The sequence below is a fragment of the Mastigoproctus giganteus genome, chromosome 5, assembly GCF_048544385.1.
Source record: "Mastigoproctus giganteus isolate SK-2022 chromosome 5, ASM4854438v1, whole genome shotgun sequence".
NCBI lineage: Eukaryota > Metazoa > Arthropoda > Arachnida > Uropygi > Thelyphonidae > Mastigoproctus > Mastigoproctus giganteus.
The window spans coordinates 60,940,426-60,956,759 of NC_143579.1; the positions used below are offsets into that span (position 1 = coordinate 60,940,426).

The following is a 16,334-nucleotide window of genomic DNA, read 5'->3' on the forward strand; positions in this document are numbered from 1 at the left end:
TTGCTGTAGACTCCATTGGATTTGTTGCAAATTCATCTTGAGGGGTGATTCGGCATTACTCTTGTTAGAGGCAGGAGTAATGTCATTGTGACTGAGATAACATTCCCCGCACGCACAGTGGTCTTTATTCAGATTATACGTTCCCCGTAGGTATTACAATGGCCATCCTGCGCAAAAGGTATTTGCAGTAATTCCGTATCCATGGGAAGAATTTCTGTGGGCTCTTTCCAAACTGTGGTCGAATTAGCCTTGGGTGAGTGATTCATGGTTTTCGCTCCCAGAAATTCGGGCTTTCCAACCATGAATACAGACAAACCATAAGATCCATGTAAATTGCTGATGGATCTTTAATTAATAATATTCGAATATTTTCCTAAGTAGTAAGTATCAGATTTGTTTATTACTGCTTGGAATAAATGATAATATTCATTGGGCGGATGTAATTAACGCAGTACAGAATACGTTGCATACACAAAATATAAATATAATTGGCATTAAAAAATAAGTTGAATATGTGATGACAAAGTGCAAAGTTCTTCACAGGATGTCGTATCACAAATTATAATGAAATTTTTGATTTATTACTTTTGTTATTTGTTTTTAATTTTTATATAACTAATTGAGTATAAATCACTTTTAAAATTAATTAGCATACAAATTAAAATGCTTATGGCTACCATATTGCCACTTATATAGCCACTCCAAGCAGTTGTACTTAACATTTCAAATGCTTTTGATCGTGTTTGGCATAAAGGTCTCTTAATGAGCTTCCAATCTTATGGATTGCGACTGTTTTTTTGCAATTTGGCATCCAGTTTTCTGTCTGACCGCTCGCTGCTGGTGGTGATAGATGGCTCTGTCTTTTAACCTCTCCACTAATACTGATATTTCTTCAAGGTTGAATTTTTTTTTTTTTTTTTTTTCTCCCGCCCTTTCTCTTGTTCATTAATGACCTCCACTGACTGGAAATCCTACCTACAGTTTTGCTGATGATAGCACATTGCATTCCACCTTCCAGTTTGAGAAACCTTGCCGTGCGCAAACAGCTTCAATGTCTCGAATATATACCGCCAATTCCTTAAAAGCCGATCTCCAGGCGGAACAAAGTTGGGACAAAGAAAACCAACTTCAACCCTCCTAAAACTCAGTCCTGTCTTATTCTTTGTCAAAAATCCATTGCTCATCTTTAATGGCACTCGGATTTCTAGACAAGATTGCTCGTGTTTATTGGGAATTGTATGATTTTTGATCTATCTCGGCACATTGCAAACATTGCTTCCACTGCATTAAACAATTGAGATTTTCTTTTTAATTCTCGGCGTTACTTTTCCTCCACACAACTACTCACGCTGCGCAAATCTGATGTCCGCGCCTACCATGGAATATAGTTCCCACAATGGTGTTTTGTCTCCAAAACCTTTCTCAATTCCCCTGGATTCTATCCAAAACTGGGCGGTCACGGTGATTAATGATTCATCTCTTACGACTTCTGTCCACGCTCTAACACCGACGTTTGTCTTTACTTATAGATACTTCAATGTGCACTGTTCTCTTCAGTGGGAATCTATAATTCCACTCTCTCTTCGAAACCATGAAGCATTCATTTACCGTACAATTTCAAACTCGCAGAACAACTTCTTCCTTATTTATCCCTTGAACTTCTGTTTTCTGGAACCTTCCTTCAAATTTTTTCCCGAAAATTACAATCTCCAGAAATTCAAATCTAACGACAAGTATCTTATGTCTTCTCAACCTTCAAGCCAAATACGATACTACAGCACTATAGATTTTTATGTCCGCGTTGTTATCATAAAAAATATAATTCATTATTATTGATATTGGAAAGAATTATTATGACCTTTAATAACGATTTTGTGAGCAGTGTTTAAAAACCTCCCTTCAAGATGGCCATGTTGCCAGTAAGCGAAATGGCTGCCATAGTTATGAAATTAACCGCCATTCTCTCGCACCCTCAATGTAACAAGGACACTCGCATGGCGTCTATTTTATTCCCCTGTTTTCTTTTAATTATAAAAAAAATAATTTTTTAGAAATGAATTTAAAGCAATGATATATTAATCGTAAATGAGAGGAACTAATAACAATAATTTCATATCGGTTTTTTTTTTTTTTTTTTTTTAGAATTTTCAGTCATTGAGCCTCCACATTGAAGCTCGCGTGGCGTCTGGCAGACGCACCATGAACATCTGTACAGTATTTTTGTCAGCTTTTCGCGTTTAGCCAGCGAAATCAAAGCATTAAGGGAAGATTAGACACTCGGCGTCTCGCAGACACTACGTGGGAATTGCTTAGAGGAAAGATAGACGCTTTTGCTCACTTAACGTCTATTAAACGCCAAACAAAAATTTAATGTCTCGCAATTTATATTATATTGAAATGTAAACAGAAATTGCTGCAGAACCACTTAGAAAATATTGGGGGGGGGGGGGGGTTACGCTGGAGAAATTTTATTTCCAGATTATAAAAAAAAATTCTTCATGAGAGGTGGCGTCTGCCAGATGCCATTCTAGCAGCAGGTTAGATTCATTAATTTCGAATATTTTTGAAAAAATTAAATATTTTAACAGAAAAGCTCAGAGTTAAAAAAAATAATAATAATAAATAAAACCACTTGGCGCATGCGCAGAGACGCTAAAACGTCATACATCAGAACGAAGGTTTCTAAAATCTGCTCGGTTTTGTCAATTGGCATAAATATTCTGCAGTAATTGTAAGTGTTTTATTGTAATCTTTTTTTTTTCTCTCTCTCTGATATGACACGCATTGCAAAGCGATGAACACGTGCAAACTAAAACGCTGTTCTCTCTTCCTTTAATTATTCAGGGCCTACCGATCTGAGCATGAAAAAGCCTTCTTCTAACAGTAACAGCAGTAAATATTCGCTGAATCCAGGAGAGGTTGCGGCAGTAAAACAACTGATTGCTGGCTATAGAGAGTCCGCTGCCTTTCTTCTTCGATCCGCTGATGAGCTCGAACAACTTCTTCTACAGCAGAACTGATCATTTTTGGTGTATTGAGTGTGCATGCTAAACCATCTCTTGCCATCTTTGGAAATTTACAGTCGATTCACCCGTGCTGCCATCCCGTGGCAAAAAGGTGAACCTCAACCAACCTAATATCTCCAATTTTTATCCTTGGAGAATTAAAAAAAAAAAAAAAAAAAAAAACGGTTTTTTTCATATCGTAAGCCACGTGGCGAAAAGGTGGCCTTCCATTTTTCGACGATGTATGTGGCTGATGTTACCTTAAGATGCAGCAAAAAGAGTGATTTGTGGTTTTTCTTAACACTTGTTACATTTGTATTTTAGATGTTTAACAAATCATCAAAGATGGACCAAATGTGTAGCGTGATTGCCTTTGCCCTGTAGCAGAAAGTAATGTGTAATTTAATTTTGTTAAGGATTACCGCGGTACCAAGGGGGGGTGGTACCTCGTTGTAACACATACAAACTTTTTCGAAGGTATTCAAGAGATGATATTTTGTTAAGGTTTAATTATATGAATATGTAAAAGGTGTAATTGTATATAAATATATATAAATAGATAGACGTTTGTGCGTGCCTGCGTGTGTGTGTGCGCGCGTGAGCAAGTGTGTGTGTGTGTGATCATTCAGCACATGTATAGGCCTATTTATTTGTAAGAAATCACTGCCACTTTAAAGATAACATTTTCAGAATTTTTGCTCTCATACTGAATACATTCCTTTTTTATATAAAGGTAAAGTTCCTTGATTATTTTTATTATCTTCGTATAATGTTTTACGAAAAAGGAGGCAGGGATCTTCCTTTTATCTGTTATTGTGGTGCAGTGTGATTTGTAAAGCCAAATATTTGTTATTTCGATGCTATGGGCCAAATTAGTGTTTGTAAAAGAACTCTCTAACTAGCGAGTTTATTCCAGTTTTATTACAATTTCCTCTGATGTAACAAAATATAATAATTATTATTTTATTATTATTATTATTATAATGCAAACACATATTGTGATCACAAAGAGAGGCAGATTTATTAAAAATTATACTTGGTTCCGTTATGTTTTCAGCGCTAATTTGCCTGCTGCCATCTAGTGGCCGTGAACGAAACTATTCCTGGAGAAACTTCGAGTTAAATATTAACGAATAAATTTGCATTACAGACACGTCACTGCAATGCAAGTTAAATTATTTACAAGACGCTTTTTTGACACCCTTAGAATCTTCTCTTCCGTTTCAATTATTTAGTAATTGGAATGTAAAGTATGTGGAGTGATCAAATAGCAAAAACAAAATGACGTAATTACAAAGTGAAGAATTTTTAAAGAATAGAGTATTTAATATATTTGCTAACTGCTGTTTAAAATTATTAAATGTGTTTTATAAATTATAGGCGGAAGGATGTTATCGTACTTCAACCTTTTCCTATCACAAGTAGTTGGTAAAATAGAGTTCATACTAAGGTTGTTCTGCCTCTCTGTGGATATTATCGTAACATAATTTCTAGAAACGTAAGTGGCCTTTATCTGCGATCAAAGAAAACTTACAAAGACACGTTACAGTGCACCGATGCCTTTGTATCGGCCCCACTAATTTACGTAGACATTTTTCGTATCAAAAAAAAAAAAAAAAAAATTAAACTGTAATCAAAGATCTTTGATACGAAAAAAAAAAAAAAAAAGTGAACTGTATATAGTATTAAAGGATATTCCTTAAGAACAAAACGTACTTTCTAATACAAGTCATTTAGCACATGGAACTCCTTTTTTTGTTCTTCTTTTTTTTTTTTGTGGGAAAATCTATAAAATACGTCAAGGTGAAAATATCGATTCAATCAAAAGATCTGTGCTGCCATCTAGTAACAAAAGGTTGAATCAAGCTCACAAAATTCATTTGATTTGTTAGGTAATAAACCTCTAGATTGTTCTTGAACAATCTAGAGGTTTATTACCTGAGTTTATGACATTTATCTATTACTAGACTTTTTAATTAAATTATAAGAGATTCTATAATCACCTCTGCAAGCACAAATGTTCATTTTAAAGTTAATTTATAAAAATCGCGATTTATTTTCTATAAATACCCAAAAAAATTCTCCTGTGACGTATTTTAAAGATATTCCCATTGTAAAATAATACTTCTGTTGATGTGCTCCATGTATACGTGTGCATGCGAGAAAAAACGATAATGTAGAAATAATAAAAGTTGTATCCTTATTAATAGCAATTCTTTATGTGCAATACTAGTAATTTTCGCCAATTATTTAATATTGTTACTTTGTTGGGAAAATACAGTCAGCAGAGTCATTGGCAGTCCTTAATGACTGCTGATGCACCATCTGATACCGCATCTGATTTACTTGTGATATCTTGCTGTTAGAAATGCAGTTTTTATGCTAATCACACCATTATCCTTTCAGGGTTTTGTTTTAAACTTATGGATCGAATATATTTAGTAAATATAGTGTATTGCACCTCATTCATTCTCCATACCGTGTACAGAATCAATTATTGAATGTTATGCTACTTTAATACAGTTTATTTCTCCCTTAAATTTTTATTAAAGTGCGCGTGGAAAAGTCGTACATTTATAGTTTAATTTTTGCTCATTTTTGAAAAATTTATTATCCAACAAAGCACAGTAAGGTGAAAATAATAATAAAAAGGTAATAAAAATATTATGAAGAAATGGCGGTATTATATATACAATACATTTACGTATTCTGCTTGAAATTTTTCTTCTATAGAAAATCTAATAGAGTAACTTAGTTATTGAAGAACGTTTTTATAGAAAGTGTTAGCCAGTTATACACTGGCCTACCAAAATTCATGGGACACTTTTAGTTATAAACATGTATTTATTAAAAGACATTAACCTTGTTTGGCCCATCATTTGCCGTTATGCCTTCAAAGTGTAATGGGAGACTTTCTACTAAATTGGTAGTATGTTGGTTGTATTATACTCCACTCTTTCTTTAAAGTTGGAAGATTTATCAGTGGCCACTAAACTCCACACTCAATTTCTCTACAGCCTGAGTAACCAGGCATATTTGGCTCCTTCACTCACTATTACAGGCCTACCCGTTTGTTTCTTGGGCTGGTTGTCACCTGTGGACTCATTCAATAAATTGCCAGTTGCCCCTGGGTATGTGTAATTTGTGACCAGTATCACTCAGATTTCCTCCAACGACATCCAACTGTCATTACCCTCTGATTCTCTGTAAGCTGCGAGCTTATCGTTCGTTGTACACGTTTGAAATGAATTCTGGGATAACTGCTAATCAGCTTTATAGGCCAAAATAGTTGCTTATTTCGTAATCACTGCAATCAGAAAGGTGTCCTATGCTTTGGGGAGGATAGTATATAAACAAGGGCTCACAATGTTCATGCCATGAATATTTATGATTTTTTATGGTTGGTTATTGTGCCTGAGAGAGAGAGACTGTTAGTTTAAGAATTTTCCATAATTTCTCTCCTTCCTTTTCCCATTGGAAAAATTCTCTTATTCTTTATTTGCTAAATTCTATTAACCATCTGATATAGAGTTAAAACTTTGCTTCTCTTCTTTATCAAAATGAGATTTTTGTGAGTTGTACAGTTACGACCGAATTCCCTGTGTATACGAGGAGTAATATTTTTCGTTAAGCCATCTGTGGAATTTTTCTTCTTTGTTTACAGTAATATCCGAGAATATCTTGTTTATGAGAAATCTGTCCTTCGACATGGCATTCCAATAAAGTGACGTGGGTTAAGACAAAAGGTTGTGTGACGAGAACAGTCGGCTATCTGATCGAAAGCCAGGAACTCTAATGGAGCTTAAAGATCTTCCAACTGATATCTGTTAATAACGCGCAGCTAGTTCTAGTTGGTATTTTTCTCTGGGTTAACAAGGGAAAATTAGCAACCGATCAAGTCACCTGGCCAAGTTGTTTGAAGTTCAAAATGTATTCTAATACGGTTGCAGGAAAATGTACTATATAAGACAAAGAATTAGGTTAGGTTAAAAGGTATGAGTGGATTAACTAGTCTTGAAACAAAGATGGTTGTTAGAGGATGCCCGTAATTGTGGAATAAGAGATAACCTATGATCTCTGGATTCGGAAATGTAGAAAAAAAAATGACTACGTGTTTTCCATCCTTTTCTCTGCAAGTCTGGCGGTTCTAGAAGACCAACCACAGATTATGGGAGTTCTCTAGTACCGGAAGAGTTGGTCCATCACTGAGGGTAATTACTTATGTATAACAATCATGTCCTATTCGGGCCACATCAGAGTTTTCCATACTGGTTGTTGTTACAGGACTTCTACTTGGTCACTACGTTCCACAGTAGTATTGAAGTAAGTGATTTACTTTTAACTCCTACTAATGATATTAAAATGGAAGAATGATAAAAGGCACCAAAGCTTATGCAAAATCTGTTACCTTATCCCTTTAAATCTAAATAAGCTTTTTGACTCTATAATAGGTGGTAACTTGTTCCAATACTTGATTATTCTTTGACTAAAGGCAAATTCTTATCCAGTCAACAATTATATTTCCTTGATTTTGAGTCTCCTTGTTTGCGTTATCCTAGTAAGAGAAATAATGCCTACATCATTAAGTGTTGGCTCAACCCTTTTTAATGCATTAAACACCTCATTCAGATCCTCCACACATAGGTCTAGTTCAACCAACTTTGCATCTTACAAATCTGGAGTCTCGTCACGTATGAGTATTTCTTTGCATTCACAACTAATTTTGTTGCCCTCATGCGCCCCTATAACACCGCCCCCAGTTGATAATTTAGATTAAGATTATTAGGACCCCGATGCAGAACCTTTTGTCTACTAGGATCAAACCTTGTTGTATATTTTTTCTAAATCTTGTTACAGCAACGTTCCCTGATTCTCGCTCTTGCCAATACCATGCAAATTCTAGCATGAAACTTGTATTGCCATTATCAATATTCTTAATGAAAATCAGAAACGAGGTCAGAAATCTTTTTTTACATATTGCCTTCATTAGCGAAGAGGTTAAAGGTGTCCCATCTCCATTATGTATAGGCAGAGATCTGCTAATTCGCAGTACTCTATTGTGAATTAACAGCTGAAGATGGTCCGCTTTTAATCCTTGGGAGATCACGAATCTGTATCTCTTCCAGCTACTTGCTTTGCCATCACCAAAACTCATTGGTGTTGTACGCTAAAATGTCATAGCATTCCTTTCACTGTACACCGCCATCCTTTTACTGCACAGCTCTGAAAATGTAGCAGAACGTCATTGCTCCTAGAATTCTTCGTTCCAAATTTTGGTTAAGTCAATTAACTTCTCTAAACTTCGGTAAGTTTGAGAAGCAAAACATAAACATACACCAGTCAAATTTCAGTTTATAACGAACCATTTCTTCATAAATATTTTAAAGCCATTTCCTACGTACCTTTTGGTTTTCCTTTTAAAAAAATGAAGTTGTTAATCATTATATTATTACGTGAAAAATATAGGTCAATGAACATTGGAGAATGAATGCGCATGTGAAAAGTAATGCAAATTATTTCTGATATCATGTTGACAGTCGAATTCTCTGGAAGGTTCCACATTATTAAAACTAGCTTTAAATTTTTTTCACAACTGGTATAATTTAAATACAGGGTGATCATAAAAATAAACGAAGTTGAGCTTTTGGGGCTTTATACCCTACGTAGCTATTAGATTTTAGCCAAGGGTCAGTCCTAAAGGGCGAGGACTGCAGTGGATGCAGAGTAGCTGGGCTTTGGACAGAAAAGGGGCCCCTCCTTAATCCAAAAGAACTCTTCCTCGCTGGCCTTCTTTCCAACCTTAATTCTTGCACCCATGAGTGACTCCCAGTCTACAGGACTGGCCCTAATTTTAACTATAAGACGATCAAACCTGAATTCGTATTATTATTCCGGGATTTAGATAATATACTTCCCACCATTTCATCAAGTTTTGCTAATTTAGCGCTGATTGGTTGTGTCGGTTTGATACATAGCCTCTGGTAGCAGAAACTAACTGTTTTTCGAATTTTGACATCCAAAAACTTTGTTGTTATGCTCACCCTGTATATTTATCGGGTTAGGTATTTGTATAATATATAAAAAACGTGTTTAACAAGACAATTTCGTATATTATGTCAAAATTATTCTGTTTTGTCTACCTCTGTCCCTTAAGGTGGAACTTGTATTTATTTTTTCTAACCGCTGTACATGATATCAGATGGTACCTCTGAAGATGTGAGTTGTCAGCACTTTCTAGTCCTTTCATTACGTGATTGATTGTATTTAAAGCTTTTTCTGACATTCCTACAAATTTTGTCTAGTCACTAGATTAATTTCTGTTGTTTTAACTCTGCACAACAGATATTTATAGATATTTACATATATTTGAACTCATGTACGGGGAGTTCTGTTAACATTCCCATGTAGAGTTTGAAGAACTCGTTTTTGGCTTGTTTGTATGAACAGTTATGGAAAAATGAAGTTAGGTATAAATAAGCTGTGTCATTTTATGATGTGACCATTTTTTCAATAAAGTTTTCAGCTCACTGCATCTTTGAGACGTTTTGTTTTATTATAAATTAAAACAGAATTCGCCAAACAATTCCATTATTTTAATTAAGACTGTTCTTTGTATCAGCAAATATTTACACAGAGATGTCTTTGTTGGTGTACAATTTTTTAATAAAAACTTATTAAGCTCCTCTCTAGATGAATAATATTCGTAAAAATTACGAAAGAAGTGACAAAGCGATGAAATTTGTTAAAAGAATAAAAGAACTGAAGGTTTTTTAACCTTTGTTGGTGGAATTAAAAACTGCTATTTTATTAGAATATCAGAAATTACATCGGGAGGAAACAACTCTACAAGTGTCTGTCTGCTTCAACAGTTATTATCTTTTAAAAAAAAACCTTAATACAAAAGAAATTTTCAATCTTCAGCAAAATTATTGATACCAACGCTATTGTCATTGTAGAAAGATTAAAAAATTGTGTTTACGTTTAAAATTGGTTCACTTAATTGTCCCCAAGATAAATAAAGATTGTCTATTTCCCAAAAGGTTTTTATTTTTTGTTCTCTCTCTCTCTCTCTCTCTCTCTCTCTCAATGCGCGTGCGAATCGGTCATAACTACGAGGGCCCTTAGCCTTCTTACTGTCTTGGAGGTCTACGTTAAGCTTTAACCACCTCAACTCCATTTCTCCCATCAATGAAGGATTTTAAGAGGATTTCTGCTTATGATCACCTAACCATGCTTTGTCCAATGATTCGTTCCCTTAATTCAAATACCAGCGCACGTGCGCCGATTTTTTTTTTTTTTTTTAGTAACATCCTCCCTCAATACCCTCCCATTTACGTCGCGCGAAGATAAATAAACATTATGGCTCATAATTAATATTCTTTCTCAAACGTTTTCCTAGTACGCATTCAACCAGGCTTTTTTCTAAATGGAATTCTTCTTCTTGCTCTGCAAAAAGCCAACAACTCTAATATAAACAATTAATTATTACTCCAAATCCTGCAAGAAAGTTAATTTTCTTGAGTTCAGTAATTACATTTAATAGCAAATGATGCCCATGGTTTTTTTTTTTTTTTTCGGCCATTTCTTTTGATCGAGAGAGGTAAACGACATTTCCAAACTCATCACTTTAACAGAAACGGCTGAAAAGAAATCACATTTTTAATAAGTGATGTTCACCGAAGATTAATTGCAAATGAAAGAGAGAGAGAGAATGGCATTTTCCCCCCTTTCTTTCTCCAATGCTCAGTTCTCATTGGGAATAAAGTTTAACACCATTTTCACTTGTTTTTAGTGCCATAATATTTGAACATATGACATGGGGTCTCTGAACCTGGATGCCATTATTTCTAATAGTTTAAATTATAATTTTTATTAACCTTTAAAACTTATAACGCTTAAGATGGTGTAGTGAGCTCAAAAAACACGATTTACAACGCATAAATATACGATAAATCCTAATAGGGTCATGATAATTAATTGGGCTAGATGGCTGCCATTATCGAACATTTAAGGGATGAAAAGGGATTACGTAGATTCCTCGAAAAGATAAATATTCGAGAGAGGAATGGAAAAAGGAGCCAGTAAAAACGAAAGAAACTGAAGGAAAGTGTAAGATGAAAAACGCAACGCTTGTAGACAAGGAAAGAGAGACACCATTAGAACTCAAACGCCAATGTGAAATGGAAAGTACGATAATAGCAGACATTAAACACTTGTTTACTTGGCCTTTCGAATAATTTTTTCCCTCATATCATAATGACAGAATTAACCAATCAAGAAGTACGCGCACATCGGTGACTTCCCTGTACATGTATAGAAAACCTGTTAGAGGCTGCCCTTCACCTACTGAGCGAATATTCAAGGTCGGCAAAATCCTCTCGTGAGAGTTTATATGCGTGTGATATTCTCCATCCCCTTCTCATTTCTAACCTACTGTTGTCCCTTCCTGCGATCGGTATTCTAGCGAGGTTTCCCCCGTTATCCATCCTAAATAAAATGGGACCACCAGAAGCCACATTGAAAAGGTCCTTCGATGAAGCCAAAAACATTCCAGTCATCCTGTCGCAATAGCGTCCCTGAAGTTTCCGGGAAAACACCGCATTCGTCAAAGAAGAAAAAAAAACGCGAACTCGTAACAGGAAGTCTTTCCAAGGAGTTAGAATTCCACTTCCACGCCGAAGGATAGCCATTTCACAATTGAGTTCAAACGCACATCGGACAGTTGTGAAGATCTGAGCGCATATCGCTATGACTGTCCTGCATTAAAGGTAAGTTGATAGATGGTAATCTTAATCTTAACTCAGTTCTAAATAAGCCAGCCTCTTGTTTGACTTTTATTCGCGACTAAATGTCTTTATTATGATTTGGAAGAGAGCTGTACTCTCGTAAAATTTATATCATTTGTTAAAACCCCTCCCGAAAACAAAAATTGGGGGTACGGGGTTCGACAAGTCACGGTTCCTGTCCTCTGGACACTGCTTAAATTGCTGAATACACCTACTTCCACTAAATTTCAATAGAATACCATTACTAGGAATCCATCCATCAATCCAGAGGGAGGATATGGCTCTTCAGGTACTTTGGTTATCATCAAAGGATATTCAGAGCAATCCAATGGGTAGAAGATTAATTCTGTTTAATGATCATTAATCAAGCAAACTATGAAATTTATTTCGATCAAAAACAATAATTTCTAGAAGTAAATTCAAAACATACAGTGCGATGTAAGATTTTGTTTTTACCAAGAGGTTACGTATTGATGTGGAACTCAGATGACCTTCCATGTGTATGAATGATGAATGTTAATCTGGAGATGCTCTTGCTTGCAAATAAGCAACGACTGCTTTGTAGTAATCAATGTTAGAGAAGCCCTGCCACTTCCATCGTCACAAATCACTCTAATGAATCACAAAAGAACCAGCCTGAGGTTGGAACTGATTATATGCCAAGTCTTAATAATCCCTAGAGCTGCAACAAGGGGGCACAATAGTCTATGACCTTTGCGGACTAACCCTTTCAACAGCATGTCCAGGTGATTACAGTTAAGTATTTATTTGCAATCAGAGCACGTTCCCTGGAATTTTCATCAGAGCATTGATTGCCATGTCCTGCTTAGGTCTGATACTTGCTTTATGCTATGCGTGTAATGTACCCTATAGTTGCAGTTTATTCTCCAATATGCTTCGAAAAGTTGCTACGCTTTTAATTGAACATATGATCTGAGCAAGCTCTCGTTGATCCAATGGTATATTAATGTCCCGGGAAAGGGATTTCTGACCTCTGTTGCATACTTTCGAAAACTCAAAACATATTTTGAATTTTGGATCTTATGTACAGCGACTCTGCCCAAGTACTTTATGATGATAGAGGAAACTGTAAAACGGCCAGCTATGCGTGTAATGTCATGTTTGTGCAGTGTGTTGTTTTGTTTAGTTGTTTCTGGCCTCTTTGTTACCAGGAAGCGATCACCTGGAAAGCCTGCCTAATGTCCAACTACACCAAGGGGAGGTGGGCCACAACTAAGTGTATCCATAACCACCATGAGGTGGATCCCCTACAATCTTTTTCTGTCCTAGGAAAGATGACAACCAAACCCACTGGAAGTAGTGCTATACCTGTGGGTGTCAGCAAATACCGTACCCACAGCTGCGCAAACTGGGGTACCAGCAAAAAAGTAAATATTAAAAATAAAGAAATATATAAATTGAAAAAGACAAAAAATAAATAAATTGAGAGGGGGAAAACAAATAAAAGAAAAGAAACAGGAAGAAGGGGGGAATGGAATAGAAGGTGAGTGCAGCAGTGCATTTTGAAACAATTTAGATTTAAAACAGCAAGGATCCTGTAACGTAAATGGTAAGGTGGTAGGTGAAGTTCGTTTCTAGAGATGTCAATAGACGTTGCAGGAGTTTGGTTGGTTCCTTGTTGTTGTTGAGATGATGAGAGAACCTGCAGTGCAGCAGGACAGGCTGAATGGAGATGAGCTTGGAAAGAAGTTTAACATTGACGCCTTCATGAAACCAGACTCCTGAAGCCTATTGGAACGAATACTGCTGTATAATATAGTAAGAGAGTCGTCTTCCAATTTATAGTCCCTATTCCGATTTGGAAATGTGAATAATTGCTGCAGTGAGATTATCATGAGAGGAGAAGAATAATCTGTCATCTAAAATTACGCCAATATGTTTCAATTCAGGTACCAAAGGTATTTGCTTACAGTCTATCTTTATATTTGAAGACCTTCTGTAATCTAACTTGCCCTTAAAAACCATTAGTTTTGTTTTTATGGCAGATATTCGTAATTTATTTATAGTAGACAACTTGATTAGCTCAGAAAGAGTTATATTGGCTGATTGTTCTAGTTGAAAACGCAATCGACCTGGAATTAGAAGAACCAAATCATCGGCGTAGGCGAAGGCAGAGATATTTTCAGGTTTTTTGAAAGAGCCAGCGTCCAATACTGTTTCAGAGGGGTCCCAGAACTGATCCCTGGGGACATCCTCTTGCGATGGTCCTTGAGAGAGACTGCTGTTTCGAGATTACTTGGATGAATCTATTTTGAAAATAGCTTGTGATAACTTGGAACAGTTGCTGAGAACACTTAGCTTTGGTAAGACGATTGAGAGCGCTCTCCCACCAGAGGGAATCGAAAGCTCGCTCCCTCGAAGTCAATGAATATGGCAAGTTCATATTTAGCCCTGGAAGCTGATAGCTAAAGAGACCAAGGCGTCCTCACAGGATTTTCCCTCCTTGAAGCCAAATTGGGGTGGAGACATTAAGTTTTGACCTTCAATAAAATCTGTTATTCTGGGAGCTGTTATTCCAGGAATCACTCCGGAGTCCCCCTGACTCCGGAGTGATTCCTGGGGGGAGGGGGAGGGGAGAAAGTAAAGTGTAAAGTGTTCATTGTCTAATGGCTCAAGGGGTTTCCCCCATCTCCGTGTTGTGTACTCTGTTTTGAAACACAGAACACACTGTAAAGGACAGAGATTTTAAAAAGTGTAAGGTACATGTTTATGTTGTGTAGTGTGTTGTGTTGTTCCTCTGACCTTTTAGCCGTTGGGCCCCTAGTGGCCATTGCCCACACTTAGACCCGAGAAGGCAGGTCAGGCATAGAAGGATCGCGTGTTGCGGCTGAATTGGACGTTGAGAAGACTGGGCCGGGGCCCTATATGCCACGCTGGCATAGGTATTGGAAGGCAACGGAAGAGAAGTCAAAGGTGCACTGACAGAAGGAGCTGACCTCAAGGCACAAACATCCAGGTACAAAACGTTAAAGATCTTAGTAACTTCAATCACAGTGGTTGAAGAAATATTAGCATCTGACTCCAAGATGCGAGTCAGCTGGTCCCTCAAACTAAAAACCGTGTCCACAGAAGCCTTCACAGTAGGGTGAGAGGGAATAGAAGAAGCGGAACCCCTCTCATTAGAAAACATATCAGGGAAATCTTTACCAATGTCACAAACCCTAACTATGGGATTCATATCAGCTCTCAACACCACAGGGCCAATAGACAGGTTAGGAGGAGAGGACAGAGTAAAGGTAGAGTCATATTCTTGTGCACTTGAAGAGTCCATTTTAATAATAACTCAATGACGAACGACACTATAATAACCAAAGCTGGTACACTGAAAGATATGGTAGAGAAGAGTCCTCACAGCAAAATCAGTCAGATTCGCCCAATAGAACAGGAGTTATGGACAACTCAAAACGTTACCACTAGAGAGCGCTGTGAAAATTCCAGAAATTAAGGAATTGAATTTTAAGTATTCTCCCAAAGACTGAGCTTAATCCGCCTAATACGGACAGAGATATGGGCGTTTAAAGCCAGAAAATTTTCAGCCCAAACCAGCCCACAAAGTAAATGGAAGGGCAGTTTGAGATCCACAAAATGAAATGGCTTTAACTCAGTCGAGTTGTCCATAACTCCAATAGAACAGGAGTTATGGACAACTCAAAACGTTACCACTAGAGAGCGCTGTAAATATTCCAGAAATTAAGTAATTGAATTTTAAGTATTCTCCCAAAGACTGAGCTTAATCCGCCTAACACGAACGGAGATATGGGCGTTTAAAGCCAGAAAATTTTCAGCCCAAACCAGCCCACAAAGTAAATGGAAGGGCAGTTTGAGATCCACAAAATGAAATGGCTTTAACTGAGTCGAGTTGTCCATAACTCCAATAGAACAGGAGTTACGGACAACTCAAAACGTTACCACTAGAGAGCGCTGTAAAAATTCCAGAAATTAAGTAATTGAATTTTAAGTATTCTCCCAAAGACTGAGCTTAATCCGCCTAACACGAACGGAGATATGGGCGTTTAAAGCCAGAAAATTTTCAGCCCAAACCAGCCCACAAAGTAAATGGAAGGGCAGTTTGAGATCCACAAAATGAAATGGCTTTAACTCAGTCGAGTTGTCCATAACTCCAATAGAACAGGAGATATGGACAACTCAAAACGTTACCACTAGAGAGCGCTGTAAAAATTCCAGAAATTAAGTAATTGAATTTTAAGTATTCTCCCAAAGACTGAGCTTAATCTGACTAACACGAACGGAGATATGGGCGTTTAAAGCCAGAAAATTTTCAGCCCAAACCAGCCCACAAAGTAAATGGAAGGTCAGTTTGAGATCCACAAAATGAAATGGCTTTAACTGAGTCGAGTCGTCCATAACTCCAATAGAACAGGAGTTACAGACAACTCAAAACGTTACCACTAGAGAGCGCTGTAAAAATTCCAGAAATTAAGTAATTGAATTTTAAGTATTCTCCCAAACACTGAGCTTAATCCGCCTAAGACGGACGGAGATATGGACGTTTAAAGCCAGA

General features: G+C 36.7%; 1 protein-coding gene across 1 annotated transcript in view; it reads left to right on the forward strand.

Moving 5' to 3' along the window:
• The window catches only part of LOC150085441 (nucleolar protein 4-like), a 152,996-nt gene extending 149,868 nt beyond the window's left edge, over positions 1-3,128 (forward strand). Inside the window, exon 10 of the mRNA XM_090373248.1 lies at positions 2,845-3,128. Within this exon, the coding sequence (XP_090229374.1) occupies positions 2,845-3,020 (176 nt within the window). The 3' untranslated portion in view covers positions 3,021-3,128. The remainder of the gene's footprint in view (positions 1-2,844) is intronic.
• Positions 3,129-16,334: the final 13,206 nt, after the last annotated feature.